Source organism: Artibeus jamaicensis, unplaced genomic scaffold, assembly GCF_021234435.1.
Source record: "Artibeus jamaicensis isolate MK-2021 breed Jamaican fruit bat unplaced genomic scaffold, CSHL_Jam_final contig_793, whole genome shotgun sequence".
Classification (NCBI taxonomy): domain Eukaryota; kingdom Metazoa; phylum Chordata; class Mammalia; order Chiroptera; family Phyllostomidae; genus Artibeus; species Artibeus jamaicensis.
In genome coordinates, this window is record NW_026521975.1 from 7,733,725 (window position 1) to 7,751,738 (window position 18,014).

Sequence of the window (18,014 nt, forward strand, 5' to 3'; positions counted from 1 at the left end):
TAGTTCTCCTTCATTATTTTTTCAAATAAGTTTTCAGTTTCTTGTTCTTCCTCTTCTCCTCCTGGTACTTCTATGATTTGGATGTTGGAACATTTAAAGTTGTTCCCAAGGTTCCAAAGCCTCTCCTCATTGTTTTGAATTCTTGCATCTTAATTCTGTTCTGGTTGATAATTTATTTCTTCCTTCTGCTCCAAATTGTTGATTTGAGTTCTGCTTTCTTTCTCGTCACTGTTGGTTCCATGTACATTTTCCTTTATTTTACTTTTCATAGCCTTCACTTTTTCCCACATTTTGCAACTATATTCGACCATTTCTGTGAGCATCCTGATTACCAGTGTTTTGAACTGTGCATCGAATAGGTTGGCTATCTCTTCATTGCTTAGTTCTATTTTTGGAGCTTTGATCTGTTGTTTCATTTGGTCCACATTTCTTTGTCTTGGCACAGCTATTACATAGTAAGGGGCGGAGCCTTAGGTATTTGTCATAGTAGGGCAACCCATGTTGTTACATTGTGCTTCTGTATGTGAGGGAGAGGTTGGGAGGGGACAATGCTGCTTGCCCAACTCTTAGTCACTTCCCCTACTACCCACAAGCAAATTGGGCCCTTCTGGTGCTAATTCCTGGATGGGTAGTTTTGTATACGTTCTAGGATCCTCTGGGTCTTTCCAACAAACTCTCTTGTGAGTCTGGGAGTTTCTCTGGCTACCATAACTCCCACAGATTTTTTCAGTCAGAGGTTTTGAGGTTTTATTTCCCTGTGCTGGAACCCTGAATTGTGTGGTCTGTCTTTCTCTCCGCTTGTTTCCCCCAGTTTATCCACGCACAAATGTGGGACCACCTGGTCTGTCAGCTGCCACCTTGTTATGAGTCCTCTCTACCCTGGCTGCCCTTCTCTGTTCCTCTGACTGGTCTGGGTGAATGTTTCTTCTTTAGTTCCTTGGTTGTTGGTCTTCCATACAGTTTGATTTTCTGGCAGTTCTGATTCTTTTTTGTTTTTAAATTGGTTGTTGTCCTTCTTTTGGTTGGACAAAGAGGCAGAGTATTTCTGCCTATGCTTCCATCTTGGCCGGAGTCCTTTATAAAATTTATTTCTACATGTTTTTTGTTGTTGTTGCAATTGTAGATATGATTGTTGTTTGTTTTTTTTTATTTTTAAAAAATTTCTTTTACTGTCTCATTGTTAATATATTAGAATACAGTGGATTTTTATATATTGAGTTTGTATCCTGCAACTTTACTGTATTTGTTTCTTGTTTCTAATAGTCTTTGACTGGAATCTTCAGGGTTTTCTCTATATAGAATCATGTCATCTGTAGATAGTGGCAGTTTTACTTCTTCTTTCCCAATTTGCATGCCTTTTACTTCTTCCTGTTGCCTAATTGCTCTGGCTGGGGCTTGCAGTACTAATTTGAATAACAATGGTGAGAGTGGCCATCCTTGTTTTGTCCCCGATCTTAAAGGAAAGGCTTTCAGTTTTTGTTTTCACCATTAGGTATGATATTTGCCATGGGTTTGTCATATGTGGCCTTTATTATGTTGAGGTACTTGCTTTCAGTGTTCATTTTATTGAGGGTTTTAATTATACAGAGATGTTGTATCTTGTTAGATGCTTTTCATGCATCTGTTGATAGGGTTGTGGTTTCTCTCCTTTGTTAATGTGTATCACAAGGTTTCAGATGCACGTATTGAGCCAGCCTTGAGTTTTTGGGATGAACCCCACTTGATTGTGATGCATTATCCTTTTAATGAATCGTTGCATTCGATTTGCTTGTTTTTGGTTTTTTGTTTGTTTGTTTTGTATTTACGTTTGCATCAGAGTTATTGGCCTATTATAACTTTCTTTTTTCATGTTGTCCTTCCCTGGTTTTGGTATGTGGGTAATGTTTACCTCATAAAATGAATTAGGAAATATTCCCTCTTCTTCAATATTTTAGAGCAATTTGAAGAGGGATAGGTATTAAATCTTCTTTGAATGTTTAGTAAAATTTATTGGTGAAGCCATCTGGTTCTGGATTTTTGTTTTTTGGGAAGTTTTTGATTACTGTTTCAGTTTCCTTGCTAATAATTGGTCTGTTTAGGTTTTTAAGTTCTTCATGGTCCAGTCTAAGATTTATATATTTCTAAGAATTTTTTCTTCTAGCCATTGAATTTGGTGTCGTATAGTCTTCATTGTATACTTGTATTTCTTTCATATTTGTTGTAAGTTCTTTCGCTTCTGACTTTATTTATTTGAGCCTTTTTGTTCTTATTGAGTCTAGCCAGAGGTTTGTTGATTTTATTTTTCTTCAAAGAACTAGCTCTTTGTTTTATTAATTTTTTCTATTGTCTATTGACTTTGTGCTTAATTTGTCCTTCTTTTTCTAGTTCTTTAAGGTGTAATGTTAGATTGTTTATTTGAGATTTTTCTTGTTTCTTGAGCACGCCTGTGATACCTTAAACTTCTTAGTCTGGCTTTGCTGCATCCTAGAACTTTCGGTGTGCGTTGTCATTTTTGTTTGTCTGTATCTTTTGATTGATTTTTATATTTCTTTGATCTAATAGTTGTTCCGTAGCATGTTGTTTAATCTCTATATATTGTGGTTTTTCCAGCTTTCTTCTCCTATTTGTTTTTAATTTAACATAGTTCAGATATTCACATCTGATTGGGGGGAACACTAATAGAAAGAAAGTTTAAAGTTCCAGGGAAAGATACGATAGAATGAGAGGTACCATGGAATATTAGAAAATGTAGGATTTCTTGCTTAACCTTTTTGTTACCTTGGGTGCGTTTGTTAAAAGCATTCTGACCCTCAATTTCCTCATTTATAATGAAGATAAAGTTTACTGGGTTATTGTGTTGATTAAATGAAATGTTTTCTGTTTTTCCTTTCTCCTTTCTAAAATGTGATGGGAAAACTAAACTAAATTTAGCTTAGTTTTTCTTTTTCTCCTCTGTTTTTATTTGTGGATATTAAAATTTAAAAAAATCAAAATAGAGGCTTGTTAGCCTCTTTGCATGAAATCACAATTATCAGTTCATATACCAAGTGATCACCTTTGGAATGTTATGATTATTGTTTTGCAATTTGAATGTTCCTGTTATACAGTAGTACAAAGACTACTGTTTTCACTCTTCAAGTGTAGCAGTAGAATCTGCATCCCATATCTGATTTTATTTTTCATTAAAAATGTTTGGTTGTGAATAACATTGTCTCAATAATTTTGAAATTTTATTTTTATGATAATTAACTTTTTTCTCAGTCTTTTTTCCCCCTCCTAGGTAGGGGCAGTGGATTTTTTTGACTGATAAAAAATTGTGTAAAAGATTACCTGCCTGCTGTATATTCATTTATATAGTGCAGAATCTTCAAGTTCAGTTCTCACAAACCATTTCCTATGCATTTTACAGAGTTCTCCTAAAATAAATGTACTACTTCATAACCTTGCATTATAAGAAAGTTATTTTAGAAAATAACAGGCGATAGAGTTGAAAAGTTTTGATAAAAGGAGATTTATTTTAATCTTTAACACTTTTATCACGGTCAGGAAGGAAGGAAATTACCAGTATTTCTCTCTTAAACCTTTCTAAGTCTAGGACTTCAAGATGGGAGGATGAGAATGAAAGGGGCTGGCCTTAACTGATCAGGAGACAGACGTGACAAAAGCTGACATTTGCCTTGTTGTGCAGGTCGAGCCATGCTGAGAATGGCACTGCACTTGGATGGCTTCTGTGATTTCCTAACCAAGACTGTACAAACCACCAGCATTTTAAGAAATTTTACATTTAATTCATAAACTTAATCATTCTCAGCTGTTACGTTATAGGTCTTCTGAGGGCAAACTAACATACATACACACTTTTACACATAAAACTATACCTCTAGACCAGGTTTTTTCCCACTTAGTACCACTGATAGTCTATATGGAAACTCTTCAGAAATGCATCTTCTTATGAACTGAAATTTTTCTATGATTTCAAGGTTGTTCTAGTGAATTGAATCAATACTTATTCAAATTACACACTGTCCACACCAAAATTACTTGATTCGTCTTAGTGTATTCAGTATCGTTTCACTCTGAATGTGATGTAACTTTCTACTTTTAGGTGCTCACCTGGTAGGGGTTATCGACTGCCAACAAGTGCCTTGGTGAACCTTTCTCATGGGAGTCGCTCTGTAAGTGGAAATCAGAAGCTGACAGCCGTTGTGAAACCACAGCCAGCTGTGAATCCCTGTAGCTCAAACCCATCAGTTTCGTCTGGGCATTTGGGAGTCCTGAACCATTCCCCTCAATCAATTTTTGTTCCCTCACAAGTAAGACTGTCTTTAATTTCTCTCTACCTCCTTTACAAATCACAGGTACACTGTAAATAGAAAGTTAATTTGACTTAATTTTTTTTAAGTTTTAGTTTAAGTAAATTCCAGATCTGTTTTAAACTAGTGAGCTAGTGGAGAATGCTATTGATCGCATTCTACCTATGTTGTAAAATTACAGGTATGTTACAGAGGAAATTTATTTTAAAAATCTTGAAAATGCCTTTTTCTCTTTATATATCTACTGTCAAACTAACGTTAAATTTTTTATATAACCAAAGTATTCTATGATATCTGCTATAAAAATGACATAAATTTGAAAGGGAAATGACTTTATCATGTTCATCAAAAATAATTTTCAAGTTCCCACCATGTAATTCATGTGTAATTTCCTTTATTCATCATCCTGGGGAGAAAAACTAAGTTGTTTTGTGTGAGACACATACCTTTATTTAATTCCATGACCATGAATCTTTAATCCAAATAATACATGCTTATTATAGCTAATTAGAAAACACAGATAAATAGATAATAACAAAGGAAACAGAAGCAGAAATTCTCTAGAATGTCATAGGTAACTACTGTTAAATTTTTTTGCATATTTTTGCAGAGTTTTAATCTGCATGAAATCAGTTCTCTGTAATAACTGATTTTTAATCTATTATATTACTTTTGTGTAAGATAAAGATTTTAAAATAAGTTTATTGGATATTAGTTTAAATGAGATAGTATGTCAGTACATTGAAAGAGAAAGAGAACGTGTTGGTGGTGATATATTGATTCAATATAATCTTTTACAGCATTTATTATACATTAAATACTTTTCAGTAGAACCAATCAATCAAATATGAAGAAAGCCATTTTACTCCTATGATCACTGTAGAAATTGAGATTTCAGATAATGAAAGTCAGATATCCTCTCTCATGCTAAATAGTTTTAATGAATAAATTATTTTATTTTTAATAATACTCTATTCATGTTTAACTTTCTTATGAAATTTCTTGTGCTTTGCCAGGTAACTACTAAAGATGATGATGAATTTTGCAACATTTGGCAATCTTTACAGGGGTCTGGGAAGGTTCAGCACTTTCAGCCAGCTTTGCAAGAGAAGGTTAGTATACCTTTTTTGATGGACATTTCACTTTAAAAAATTTAATTTTATGTATATTTTTTTAGGTATGCAATGATTAATTTTCTTCTTAAATCTCATAAAGTAGAAATAACAGTTTTGATCATGAATTTGTATACTTCTATTCAGCTGCATATAAAAATGTTTTGGACCAGTGAATGAGAATATAAACAATTTGTTAAATTGGTTTTGGATTTTTTCAGTTGTTTATAAAATTATGATAACTATATTTAAATTGCACAAAGGCTTTAATGGCACTTATTAACTTCTTTATTTCTACTTGAATGTGTAGTTTTATGCTGGCAGTTAATTGTCTTAAAGATGAATGAGCAAATTCACATTTCTCGATAAAGAAGAGGAAAGAAATTCTGCTAAGAGAGTAGACTCAGACCAAAAAAAAAAAAAAAAAGTCAAAGACGAACAAAAGAATTGAATTCCTATACTTTTTTTTCATGTTACTGGCCTATTTTCTTAGCTTAGGTCAAGAAGGGATGTTCTTTCAAGTTTGTAAATCAGCAGTCTGCACCATGAAGGCCTCATTTATTCTAAATTCCTCCAATGGTGGTGGCATTATCAGAATTAGGGGAAAATAAGAAAGGGGATAATAGTAAAAAGTGAGAGTGATAAAATCCCTAGGTCTTGTCTGCCAATATGCTATTATAAGTTTTCCTTAGATCATCCATAAATTATTTCTAACTAAATATAACTCATGTCCAGATTTTCAAAGCCTCTTTTCTCCTGTAATGTATTTGGTACTGCTGACCACTCCATCTTCAGGAGTGCTTTGTTTTCATTTGTTCATTCATTCAACACATATTTATTGAGTGCCTGCCATGTGGACTTAGACCAGGGTAATAGTAACCTGTGAGAAGTAGTCAAATGCTAGACATATTTGGAGGGATTACCAGCTGATGATGAATTAGGTATGGGGGTAAAAGAGAAATAATGGATTAAAGGATATGACTCTTGAGGTTCGAGTAACTAAAAGGATAGAGTGACTATAAACTACAATGGGGAGGATTGTGGGTCAGTAGATTTGTAGGAGAAGATTAAGAGTTCATCTTTGGACATGATGAGTTTGAGATGTATATTAAACATTTAAGTGCAGATGGAGAGTTGGCCATTCAGTCTGAAGCTCATGGAAGGTGTCCAAGCTGGAGAGAGAATTTGGGGAGCCATCATCTATGTATATACATGTGTATGTGTGTATCTATGTAACCATTCTTAATTATCTATATCCAAGGAAGTAGATGTAGACAGAGAAGAGGTCCAGTAAATTAGCCTTAGAGAACAACATCCTTAAAGAGTTAGAGAGACTAGGTGAAACTGACAAAGAAGACTGAGAAGGGGCAGCCAGTGAAGCAGAAAGAAAACCAGGAAAGGGTGGTATCTAAATGCCAAGTGAAGAATGGATGTCATACAGGATCCATGTGTCAAATGTTGCTCTTGGATCATTTAAAATAAAAACTGAGAATTACTCATAGAGCTTAGCACATAAAGGTCACTAGGAACCTTGACAGGAGCAGTTTCAGTAGAGTGATAGAGAAATACTGATTAGGAAGGGATGAAGAGGGAAAGGGAGGAGAGAAGTTAGAGGCCATCAGTATAGGCAATTTTTCAAGGACTTTTGCTCTAAAGGAAATATTCCCTGAGTTTCCTGTTTCCTGTCCTATTAAGTTTCTTTTTTTTTTTTTTTTAATTTTATTTGGTTACTTTTCAAGTACATTTTTTTTTTTCTCTTAAGTTTCTTATTAACCTGTATTCTTCCAGCCTTTCACTGGGACTGTCCCCCAGAACTCCAGAACAATTTTCTTTTCCCTTTGCCCTGTTGCTTGACTTGTGACTTTGGCTCTTTCCTCTCTTCTAATTACCATTCAATCTGTCCGAATCTAACCTCTCAGTCAAGACCTAACCCCGTGTCTCCAACTGTCTAGAAGACAGTGTAGATGGATACCCACCATCCCTCAACATATCACAGAATTTACCTCACCTGTGGCCTCTTCTCTTATCTTTGTTTGTAAAACTAGCATTTTCCACAGGCTTATAATCCAAAAAGCATGGAATTAAAAATCTTACTCTCTCCTAATAGTTCTTTGCAGTGAGACCACAAACCGTTCAGGCCTTCTCAGTGTCCTCAAGGGCACCTTAGTCACTCGTCCCAGGCCTAGATTACCTTCCTGTGGGCATTTCCTATTTTTTATTATTTTTCTTCTTGAGTTTTTCTTACATAGTACTGCCTGATCCATCTTTTCTAAAGATCCTCTCATCTGTCTTGGCCCTGTCAAGTAATTGAGCAAAGATTCTAATAAATAAGGGTTTGAACTCAGTCTGTGCCCTGAGGCAGTGTGGTGTGGTAAATCTGGCTTTAAACTCAGAATGAGGAAGTTAGGTTTTGTGACTCAAATTGAGCAAATTTAATTTTCCTGAGCTTCTTATGTATAAAATGTGGACTTAGATCATAGTGGAGGTCTTTTCCAGCCGTAAAATAGTGTTATTCAAATACTTAGAATGTATTGGGCTCCTTGTTTAAGTACTACTGGAATTCAGCCTCAACTCAAAGTAATAGTTAGTCCTTTTATAAGCTAACCCTACCTGATTCTCATATAAAGCATGTCCAAGTTTTTGGTAAAATCTTTTGTACCAGTCCAGTTTACTCTTTACTTTCCCTTTCCTACAAACAGATGAATCTCATTTCAGCTGATCTATACTTTCTGTTCCTTCTACTCAGGATGCCTTACCTCTTTTACTACTGAAATTCCTCCGTACTGATGGGCACCTAGGTTGCTTCCCCTCAGTCTCAGCCAGGGTGTTCTAATCATGTTACCAACTATTTCTTTGAGGGATCTCAATACATGAATATTTTCTCAGAACATTCTGCATGCATCTCCTGTTATTGGATGCTATTTCATTATTTATATTGGTTTGTATCAATGTGCTCCAGTGTATGTTTCAAGAATTATGAGCCACCACATAACAACACTCATATCCTTGAGGCATTAAAGAACAGCTTGATATTTATCTGATGAACAAATTCTAGAAAATTCAACACGATAAAAAAAAATTCAGCTTCTGAGAGAGACAAAACTGGAGGCAGTAAAAAGATCAGTGGTGGCCAGGGGGTAGGGAGAAATCAAGGGATGAACAGGTGGAGAACAGAAGATTTTCAGGGTACTGAAAAATGCTCTGTGATACTGTTGTCAGCGTCCAAACCTGTGAAGAATTTTTATGAGTTTATTTGATCCAAAGGATAATATGCCAGGAAACAAGATCTCACATGTTCCCTAGAGTGACAGTTTGCAGTTTCTTTTCTATTTGGCACTAAGGAAGGAACATAAGATTATAGGAACAAGGGAGAAAGCAAGACAGAGAAATAACAATGTTTGGGTTTCAGGATGACAAGATTATGTGCTCTCTGGATGGTGATTACCTTTCCAGAGGTCCAAAAAAGAGGCTTTTCAAAAGTGTGTTAACCTAGTTGCAGGAAAACAATGGACAGGGCTTAGCTTAAGGCAAAGATAAATCTTTCATTAGGGAGGTATAGTCCTGAAGCATACTACCCCCCTGACCTGCCCAGGAAGGTTAGGACTTCACGATCAGATCACCCTGTGAGGTTAGATTAAATTTATTACAGAGCTGCCTTTTCTTCCCTACTGTAATGATGGATACATGTCATTATACATTTGTCCTAACCCACAGAATGTAAAACACCAAGAATAAACCCAATGTAAACTGTGGACTTTGGGTGACAGTGATGTGTCAATATAGGTTCAATTGCAATCAGTATACCCATCCCATAAGGGATGTTGATAATGGGGAGACTACGCATGTGTGAGGGCGGGGGGCAACTTTATTATGAAACTAAAACTGCCCTTGAAAAGTCTTTAAAAAAAATTCAAGCTTTTCATTGGCAAAATATGAAAAGGTGACTAACACAAATAGCTTAATATAGATACAACAACCCAAGAAACTATACTCAAAACTAGAATGCTTTCTTTATTTCTTTTTTTCTTAAGATTTTATTTGTTTAATTTTAGAGAGCAGGAAGGGAGGAAGAAAAGAGAGGGAGAGAAACATCAGTGTGTGAAAGAATCATCAGTCCAGTTGCCTCTCCCCAGGTACTGGGCCTGCAGCCCAGGCACATGCCCTGACTCAGAATTGAATCGGCAACCTTTCACTGTGCAGAATGGCACTCCAGCAACTGAGCCATGCTGGTCAGGGCTAATTAAAGTCATGGCACACTTTTTCTCTGAAATTTACTGTGAACTTAGGTTTTAGGGTTAGAACTCAAATATCGGTTCTCCTATTAGTTAGTTCTATAACCAGATTGCTTTATCACTTTGAGCCTCAGTTTAGTCATCTTGTATAATAGAATTAAAATCTGCCATAGCATTTTTATAATTATAGCATTGTTATAATGATATTAAGATAATGAATGCAAAATGTATCTTAACCATGCTGGGCACATAATGGACACTAACACAGTATTTGTTCATACCAATTCATTGTTCTAATTCCCTTCCTTAGAGTGAAAATATCCCATACTGTACTGCTGTAGCCCCAAACCCCACTAAGCATTATGCTATGCAACTAGGAATCCCCTGGCCCTTTTGACTCTTAAAGACTGAAGAACCCGGGATGTCTATGCATATGAGCTCATTGGACCTTCCTTGGCATCCTGGTGCACGTCACAGCTGTTTCCAAGCACGCCCACTGCCAACTAGGATATGATAGGCCTTTGTGCCCAGTGTTCATTATTTGTGCTCAGAAGAAAATAAATAGGGCTCACCAAAAACAAAACTGTGATATAATAAGTTTGTATTGAACATCTGCTTTTGCTTCCCCTTCTGCTTCAGCTGTGGAAAGTTATCTATATCTTGTTGCCTTCAGGCCTCCTCTCCCTCTCAGAAAACAAAGGAATAGGATACGATCTTTAGACAAAACTTATTCATGCCATTTTGCAAATTCTGTGCATCCCTGTACTGCCTCAGTTGCTGTAGCTTTATAGTCAGCCTTGCTATCTGGTCATAGTCTTCAGTCATTTGAAAGCCTTGACATTCTATAGATATTAGTTAATATTGGGTAGGCCAAAAAGTCCATTTTGTTTTTTCCATAAAATAAAAGACACATTTTTCATTTCACCAATAACTTTATTGATCTGGATATTTTGAGTATGTTGACTATCTCCCGTGGTGTAACATTGATTGTTCTCAGTTAATGCCTTCATTTGATTCCTCTCAATTTCAGTTGGTCTACCCAACCATGAGCATTTCTCTCCACTGAGAAATCCCCAGCACAAAACTTTGCAAACCACTTCTGACATGTTTGATCAGTCACAGGACCTTCTCCATTCATTGCACAATTCTTTTTTTGTGTTTCAGTTGCATTTTTACCTTTCTTGAAAGAATAAAGCATAGGTGCTGAAAACATTGCTTATTTTCTTCCATCTTCAATATTAAATGGCTACACAAAAATTTATCAATTTTAATAAGTTTTTTTAAAAAATGCATGCTTATGTTAACAGCTGTCACAACACAGTCTGTCAAAATTGTTTCAAATGAAGTTAAAGACAGCTAAGTGCTACGAGAGTCAACCGAACGAACTTTTTGGCCACCCCAATAAAAATCAGGTCTTGTAGGAAGGGGTGAAGAAGGGCTAATATCCTCAGCTTTCATATCAGAGGCAGAAATGATAAATTTTCAAAAATGTTTTTAATAGAAATTTTTTAAATAATGAAGACGAGAATAGTATAATGAACCCACAGATATCCATCCCTTACCTTTCATTTCCTACCCCACCTTTCCCAGAGATAGGAATATTTTTAAGCAAATCTAGAAGAATTTTTTTAATTTTGAAAAATGTTTTATTTGTTTGTCTGTTTGTTTATGAGAGAGGGGCAGAGTATAAGAAAAACATCATTGTGAAAGAGAAACATCAATTGGTTGCTTCTCACACACCCCCAACCAGGGACCTGGCACACAACCCCAGGTGTGTGTCATGACTTGGAATTGAACTGGTGACTCTTCGGTTTGCAGGATGATGCCCAACCCACTGAGACACATTAGTCAGGGCTAGGGGTATCTTTAGAGGCTGTTAATTCTGTTGTAAAAAAACATTTACCTAAAGTTTAGTCATTTCTTTAGTTTCTGTCTTAACTTCAAGCAAATTAGATTTAATTTTTCCTATTAAAAGTAGCATTCTTGAAGAATGTTAGTTTTCTATGTATCTTGCAACATGATACCTAAGTAATGTATAGAGCAACATCTGGAGTGATGATCATTATGTTAATGTGTTTTTTTTTAATATAATTGTTGTTCAAGTACAATTTTTTTGTCTTTTACTCCCATCCCAGCCCACCCCCCCAGTGCTACCCACCTCCCTCCCATTTCCACCCCCCTTATTTGTTGTCCACATGTCCTTTATACTAGTTCCTGTAAATCCTTCCCTCTTTTCCCCTGAAATTCCCTCCCCTCTCCCCTCTGGTCACTGTCCCCTTGTTCTTTATTTCAGTGTCTTTGGTTTTATTTTGCTTGCTTGTTTGTTTTGTTGTTTAGCTTCCTGTTAAAGGTGAGATCATATGGTATCTGTCTTTCACCGCCTGGCTTATTTCACTCAGCATAATGCTTTCCAGTTCCATCCATGCTGTTGCAAAGGATAGGACCTTCTTCTTTCTTTCTGCTGCATAGAATTCCATTGTGTAAATGTACCATAATTTTTTGATCCATTCATTTACTGATGGGCATCTAGGTTGCTTCCAACTCTTGGCTATTGTAAATTGTGCTGTTATGAACATTGGGGTGCATAGGTTCTTTTGGATTGGTGTTTTGGGGTTCATAAGATATAATCCTAGCAGTCGAATTGCTGGGTCAAAAAACAGGTCCATTTTTAGTTTTCTGAGAAAATTCCATACTGTTTTCCATAATGGTTATACCAGTCTGCAATCCTACCAGCAATGGATTAGGGTCCCCTTTTCCCCACAACCTCTCCAACACTTGTTTGTTGCTTTGTTTATGATAGCCATCCTGACCGGTGTAAAGTGGTATCTCATTGTAGTTTTAATTTGCATCTCTCTGATAGCTAGCGATATTGAGCATCTTTTCATGTGTCTCTGGATATTCTGTATGTCCTCCTTGGAGAAATGTCTGTTCAAGTCCTCTGCCCACTTAAAAATAATAATTTATTTACCTTTAGAGGGAAAAGGAAGGAGAGAGGGAGAGAAATATCAATGTATGTTTGCCTCTTCTGTGTCCCCTGCCAAGAACTGGCCTGCAACCCAAACATGTGCCCTGACTGGGAATCGAAGCGCAATCCTTTGGTTCGCAGGCCTGTACTCAATCCACTGAGCTACACCAGCCAGGGCCCTTTGCCCACTTTTTAATTGGGTTGCTTGTCTTCTTAGAGTGGAGTCGCATAAGTTCTTTGTATATTTTGGAGATTAAACCCTTGTCTGAGGTATCATTGGCAAATACGTTTTTCCATATAGTTGGTTCTCTTTATTTTAATGATGTTTTCTTTAGCCATGCAAAGCTTTTAATTTTGATGAGATCCCATTTATTTATTCTTTCCTTTATGTCCCTTGCTCTAGGCTACATATCAGTAAAAATGTTGCTGTGTGAAATATCTGAGGTTTCCCTACCTATGTTCTCCTCTAGAACTTCAGTGGTGTCATGGCTTATATTTAAGTCTTTTATCCACCTTGAATTTATTTTGGTGTGTGGTGTAAGTTGGTGCTGGAGTTTCATTTTCTTCAATGTAGCTGTCCAGTTCTCCCAACACCATTTGTTGAAGAGGCTGTTTTTATCCATTTTATGTTGCTAGCCCCTTTTTCAAATATTAATTGACTGTAGAGAGTTGGGTTGATTTCTGGGCTCTCTGTTCTGTTCCATTGGTCTATGTGCCTGTTTTTATGCCAGTGCCAGGCTGTTTTGATTACAGTGGCCTTGTAATTCAGTTTGGTATCAGGTATTGTGATCCCTCCTACTTTGTTCTTCTTTCTCAAAATTTCAGCTGATATTCAGGGTCATTTATGGTTCCATATAAATTTTTGAAGTGCTTGTTCTATGTCTGTGAAGTATGTCATTGGTACTTTAATAGGTATTCCATTGAATCTGTAAGTTGCTTTGGGTAGTATGGACATTTTGATGATGTTGATTCTTTCAATCCATGAACATTGTATATGTTTCCATTTGTTTGTGTCTTCCTTAATTTCTTTCTTCAATGTTGTGTAGTTTTCTGCATACAGGTCTTTTACCTCCTTGGTTAGGTTTATTCCTAGGTATTTTATCTTTCTTTTTGCTATATAAAATGAAATTTATTTCTTGATTTCTGCTTCTGCTGTTTCATTGTTGGTATACAAAAATGCCTTTGATTTCTGGATATTGACTTTGTATCCTGCTGTTTTGCCAAATTCATTTATTAGGTTGAGCAGTTTTGGGGTAGTCTATAGGATCTTCATGTACACTATCATGTCATTTGCAAATAGTGACAGTTTTGTTTCCTCCTTTCCAGTTTGGATGTGTTTTATTTCCTTTTCTTGTGTAATGACTGTGGCTAAAACTTCCAATATTATATTGAATAGAAGTGGTGAAAGTGGACAACCTTGTCTTGTTCTTCATCTTAGTGGAAAAGCTTTTAGTTTTGTCCATTGAGTATGATGTTGGCTGTAGGTCTCTCATATATGGCCTTTATTATGTTGAGGAATGCTCCCTTTATTCCCACTTTGCTGAGTGTTTTTATCATGAATGGGTGTTGTACCTTATCAAAAGCTTTCTCTGCATCTATTGATATGATCATGTGATTTTTGTCTTTGCTTTTGTTTATATGGTGTATTACATTTACTGATTTGTGAATATTGAACCATCCTTGCATCCCTGGGATGAATCCCACTTGATCATGGTGTATGATCTTTTTAATGTATTGTTGGATGCAGTTTGCCAATATTTTGTTGAGGATTTTAGTGTCTATGTTCATCAGCGATATTGGCCTGAAGTTTTCTGTCTTTGTTGTGTCTTTATCTGGTTTTGGGATTAGGATGATGCTCACTTCATAAAAAGAGTTTGGGAGTATTCCATCCTTTTGGATTATTTGGAATAGTCTGTGAAGAATAAGGGTTAGCTCTTCCTTAAATGCTTTGTAGAATTCTCCTGTGAAACCATCTGGTCCAGGGCTTTTGTGTGTCGGGAGATTTTTTATTACTGCTTCAATTTAATTTGCTGTTATTGATCTATTCAGGCTTTCTGCTTCTTCATTGAGTTTTGGGAGATCATATTTTTCTAGAAATTTTTCCATTTCACGTAAGTTTTCAAATTTCTTGGCATACAGTTCTTCATAGTAATTTCTTACAATCCTTTTGTATTTCTGTGTTGTCACTTGTAATCTCTCCTCTTTCATTTCTGATTGTGTTTATTTGGGTTATCTTTCTTCTTTTCTTGATGAGCCTGCTTAAAGGCTTATTGATTTTGTTTATCTTCTCAAAGAACCAGCTCCTAGATTCATTGATTCTTAGAATTGTGCTTTTAGTCTCTCTGTCATTTAATTCTGCTCTGATCTTGGTTATTTCCTTCCTTCTACTTTCTCTGGGCTGTCTTTGTTGTTGTTCCTCGAGTTCTTGTAGGCGTAGGGTTAGGTTGTTTGTTTGAAATGTTTCTATCTTTTTCAGGTAGGCCTGTATTGCTGTGAACTTCCCTCTCAGGACTGCCTTCACTGTGTCCCATAAGTTTTGGGTTGTTGTGAGTTCATTTTCATTTGTTTCCAGAAACTTTTTTCTTTTTTTTTCTAATTTCATTCTTGACCCCCTCATTCATTGTTTAATAGCATGCTGTTCAGTCTCCATGATTTTGAGTGTTTTGAGTCTTTTCTCTTGGCGCTGGATTCCAGTTTCAGTCCCTTGTGGTTGGAGAAAATGCTTGGGATGATTTCAATTTTCTTCAATTTGTTGAGGCTTGTTTTGTATCCTATCATGTGGTCTATCTTTGAAAATGTTCCATGTACATTTGAAACTAATGTGTATTTAGCTTCTTTGGGTTGAAGGGCTCTATATATATATCAGTTAAGTCCATTTCATCTAGGGCGTTGTTCAATGCCACAATAACTTCGTTGGCATTTTGTTTGTAAGATCAATCCATTTTTGACAGTGGGGTGTTAAAATTCCCTAGTATAATTGTGTTGCTGTCAACACCCTTCTTGAAGTCCTCCAAGATTTTCCTTATGTCTTTTGGGTGCTCCTGTGTTGGGTACATATATATTTACAATGTTTCTGTTTTGTTGATGGATTCTTTTCCTGAATATCATGAAGTGACGTTCTGGGTCTCTTTTTATGGCCCTTTTTTTGAAGACTATTTTGTCCGATACGAGTATTGCTACCACAGCTTTTTTTTCCTGGCCGTTTGCTTGGAAAATTTGTTTCCAGCCCTTCACTTTCAGTCCTTGTAGGTCTTTTGTCCTGAGGTGAGTCTCTTGTAGGCAGCATATATGTGGGTCATGCTTTTTTATCCATTCAGCTATTCTATGTCTTTTGATTGGAGCATTTAATCCATTTACATTTAAGGTTATTATTGATAGGTACTTATTCATTGTCATTTTTATACCTGTGTTTCTCTTTGTCTCTCTCTTTTCCTTCCTTTCCTTAAAGCAGTCCTTTTAGTATTTCTTGTACAGCTGGTTTGCTGGAGGTGTATTCTTTTAGACTTCTTTTGTCTTGGAAGCTCTTTATTTGGCCTTCTATGTTGATTGAGAGCCTTGATGAATAAAGGAACCTTGGTTGAAGGCCTCTGGTTCTCATTACTTGGAATATTTCTTGCCATTTTATTCTTCTTGGAGCATTTCCATTGAGAAGTCAATTGCTAACCTTTTCGGGGCTCCCTTGTATGTTAATTCTTTTTCTTTCTTGCTGCCTTTAAGATTCTTTCTTTGTCTTGGAATTTTGCCATTTTAATGATGATGTGTCTTGAGGTGGGCCTCTTTGGGTTCCTCTTGATGAGGACTCTATGTGATTCCTGGATTTGTATGACTTTTTCTCTTATCAAATTAGGGAAGTTTTCCATCATTACTTTTTCAAATAGATTTTCTATCCCTTGTTCTTCTTCTTCTGGTATCCCTATTATTCAGATATTATTATGTTTCATATTGTCTTGCATTTCTCTTAATATGTCTTCATTCTTTCTGAGCCTCTTTTCCTTTTCTTGCTTTTTCTGGGCGTTTTTTTCTACTTTGTCCTGCAACTCACTTATCCAATCTTCTGCTTCATCGATCCTGCTTTTGATTCCTTCCACTGTGTTCTTCAGTTCAGAAATTGTATTCTTCATTTCCCCTTGTCCCTTGCTGATAGTTTCTATTTCCTTTTTCATGTTGATATAGTTTGCAGTGAGTTCATTGTAATTCCCTTGTCATTTTTGTTAGCTCATTGTGAGCTCTTTGAACTTCCTGATAACCAGTGCTTTGAATTCAATATCTGATAGTTGAGATGCCTGTGTTTCATTTAGCATTCTTTCTGAGGCTTTCTCCTTTCCTTTGATTTGAGGATTGTTTCTTTGTCTTCCTATTGTTTGTGAGACTTTTCTTGTTAGCATTAGCTTCTTAATTTGATTTGTTCTGGCTTCCTGGGTTTATGGTGTGAACTTCTGTGGTATAATACCTGTGAGATTCAATGGTGTAGTCTCCTTGATATCCCCAGATCGCTGGTCTTGGGCTGTCCTTTACATTGGCTCTGAGTTTGTTTTTGGGTTTTGGTTATTTTGGGGTCTTTCTTTTGTAGGTCCTTCCCACCAGCTAGTGAACTGATGGTCCCTCTGTCCACCACCCGTTTTAATTTGTTGTGCTGGAGCTAGTTCTTCTGTGTGTACAGGGTTTTGAGGATTCACTTTAGCTGTTGTTCAGTTGTTTGCCCTGGGTAGTTTTTCCACGGTTTAGTTGTATTTCCAGATAGGTCTTGGCTTGAAGTTTTTGTGGTTTCCACTCTCTCTTTACCTTCTTCTGTTGTCATCTGTTGGTTGTTCCTTTGTTGTTGGGTGTCCTCTTACAGTGGGTATTGTGGTGTTCACCACTTCCACCTACTCTTCTTTTTCTTTTGTGATTAGTTGCAGGGGAAGACAAGATGGTTTATGACAGCATAAGAGTATTCTATGATATTTACAGTAGCAGCGGGTAGAGAAGAGGTAGGAGATCCTTTGGGTATGTATAGTGATAACCATAATCTTCAACCCAACTAGCCACTTTTTAGGAAGGATGGAAAGAAGATAAGGCTCTTATTGGGGAGGGAAGGTTTATGAGTTGGGTCTAGAAAGCAGTGAGGTTGTGGGAGGTCAGATTCTGAGGTAAGGTAAGAACAAAGGATGGAAAATAAGGGTAGTGTGAGAGAAAATAGAGTTGACTACTACAGTAATAGAGTTCAGGAAACTGTGACGTGGGCTCAGATCTGGGAGGGGTGTTGTGAAGTATTTATAATAGTATGGAACAACTATTATTTACAATAATATTAGAGCAATGATCATGACAGAATCTATGAGATACCAAGAATAGTGAGTATTGGACCTTCAATAGTGTGTTGATGGAGCACAGGTGAAGTAAAGGACAGTAAATTAGCAATAGACTATGATTG

General features: G+C 36.3%; 1 protein-coding gene across 1 annotated transcript in view; it reads left to right on the top strand.

Annotated features, from left to right (window-relative positions):
* The window catches only part of XRN1 (5'-3' exoribonuclease 1), a 161,693-nt gene that overhangs the window by 109,906 nt on the left and 33,773 nt on the right, over positions 1-18,014 (top strand). Inside the window, exons 31-32 of the mRNA XM_053672843.1 lie at positions 4,085-4,292; positions 5,309-5,404. Coding sequence (XP_053528818.1) covers positions 4,085-4,292; positions 5,309-5,404 — 304 coding nt within the window. The remainder of the gene's footprint in view (positions 1-4,084; positions 4,293-5,308; positions 5,405-18,014) is intronic.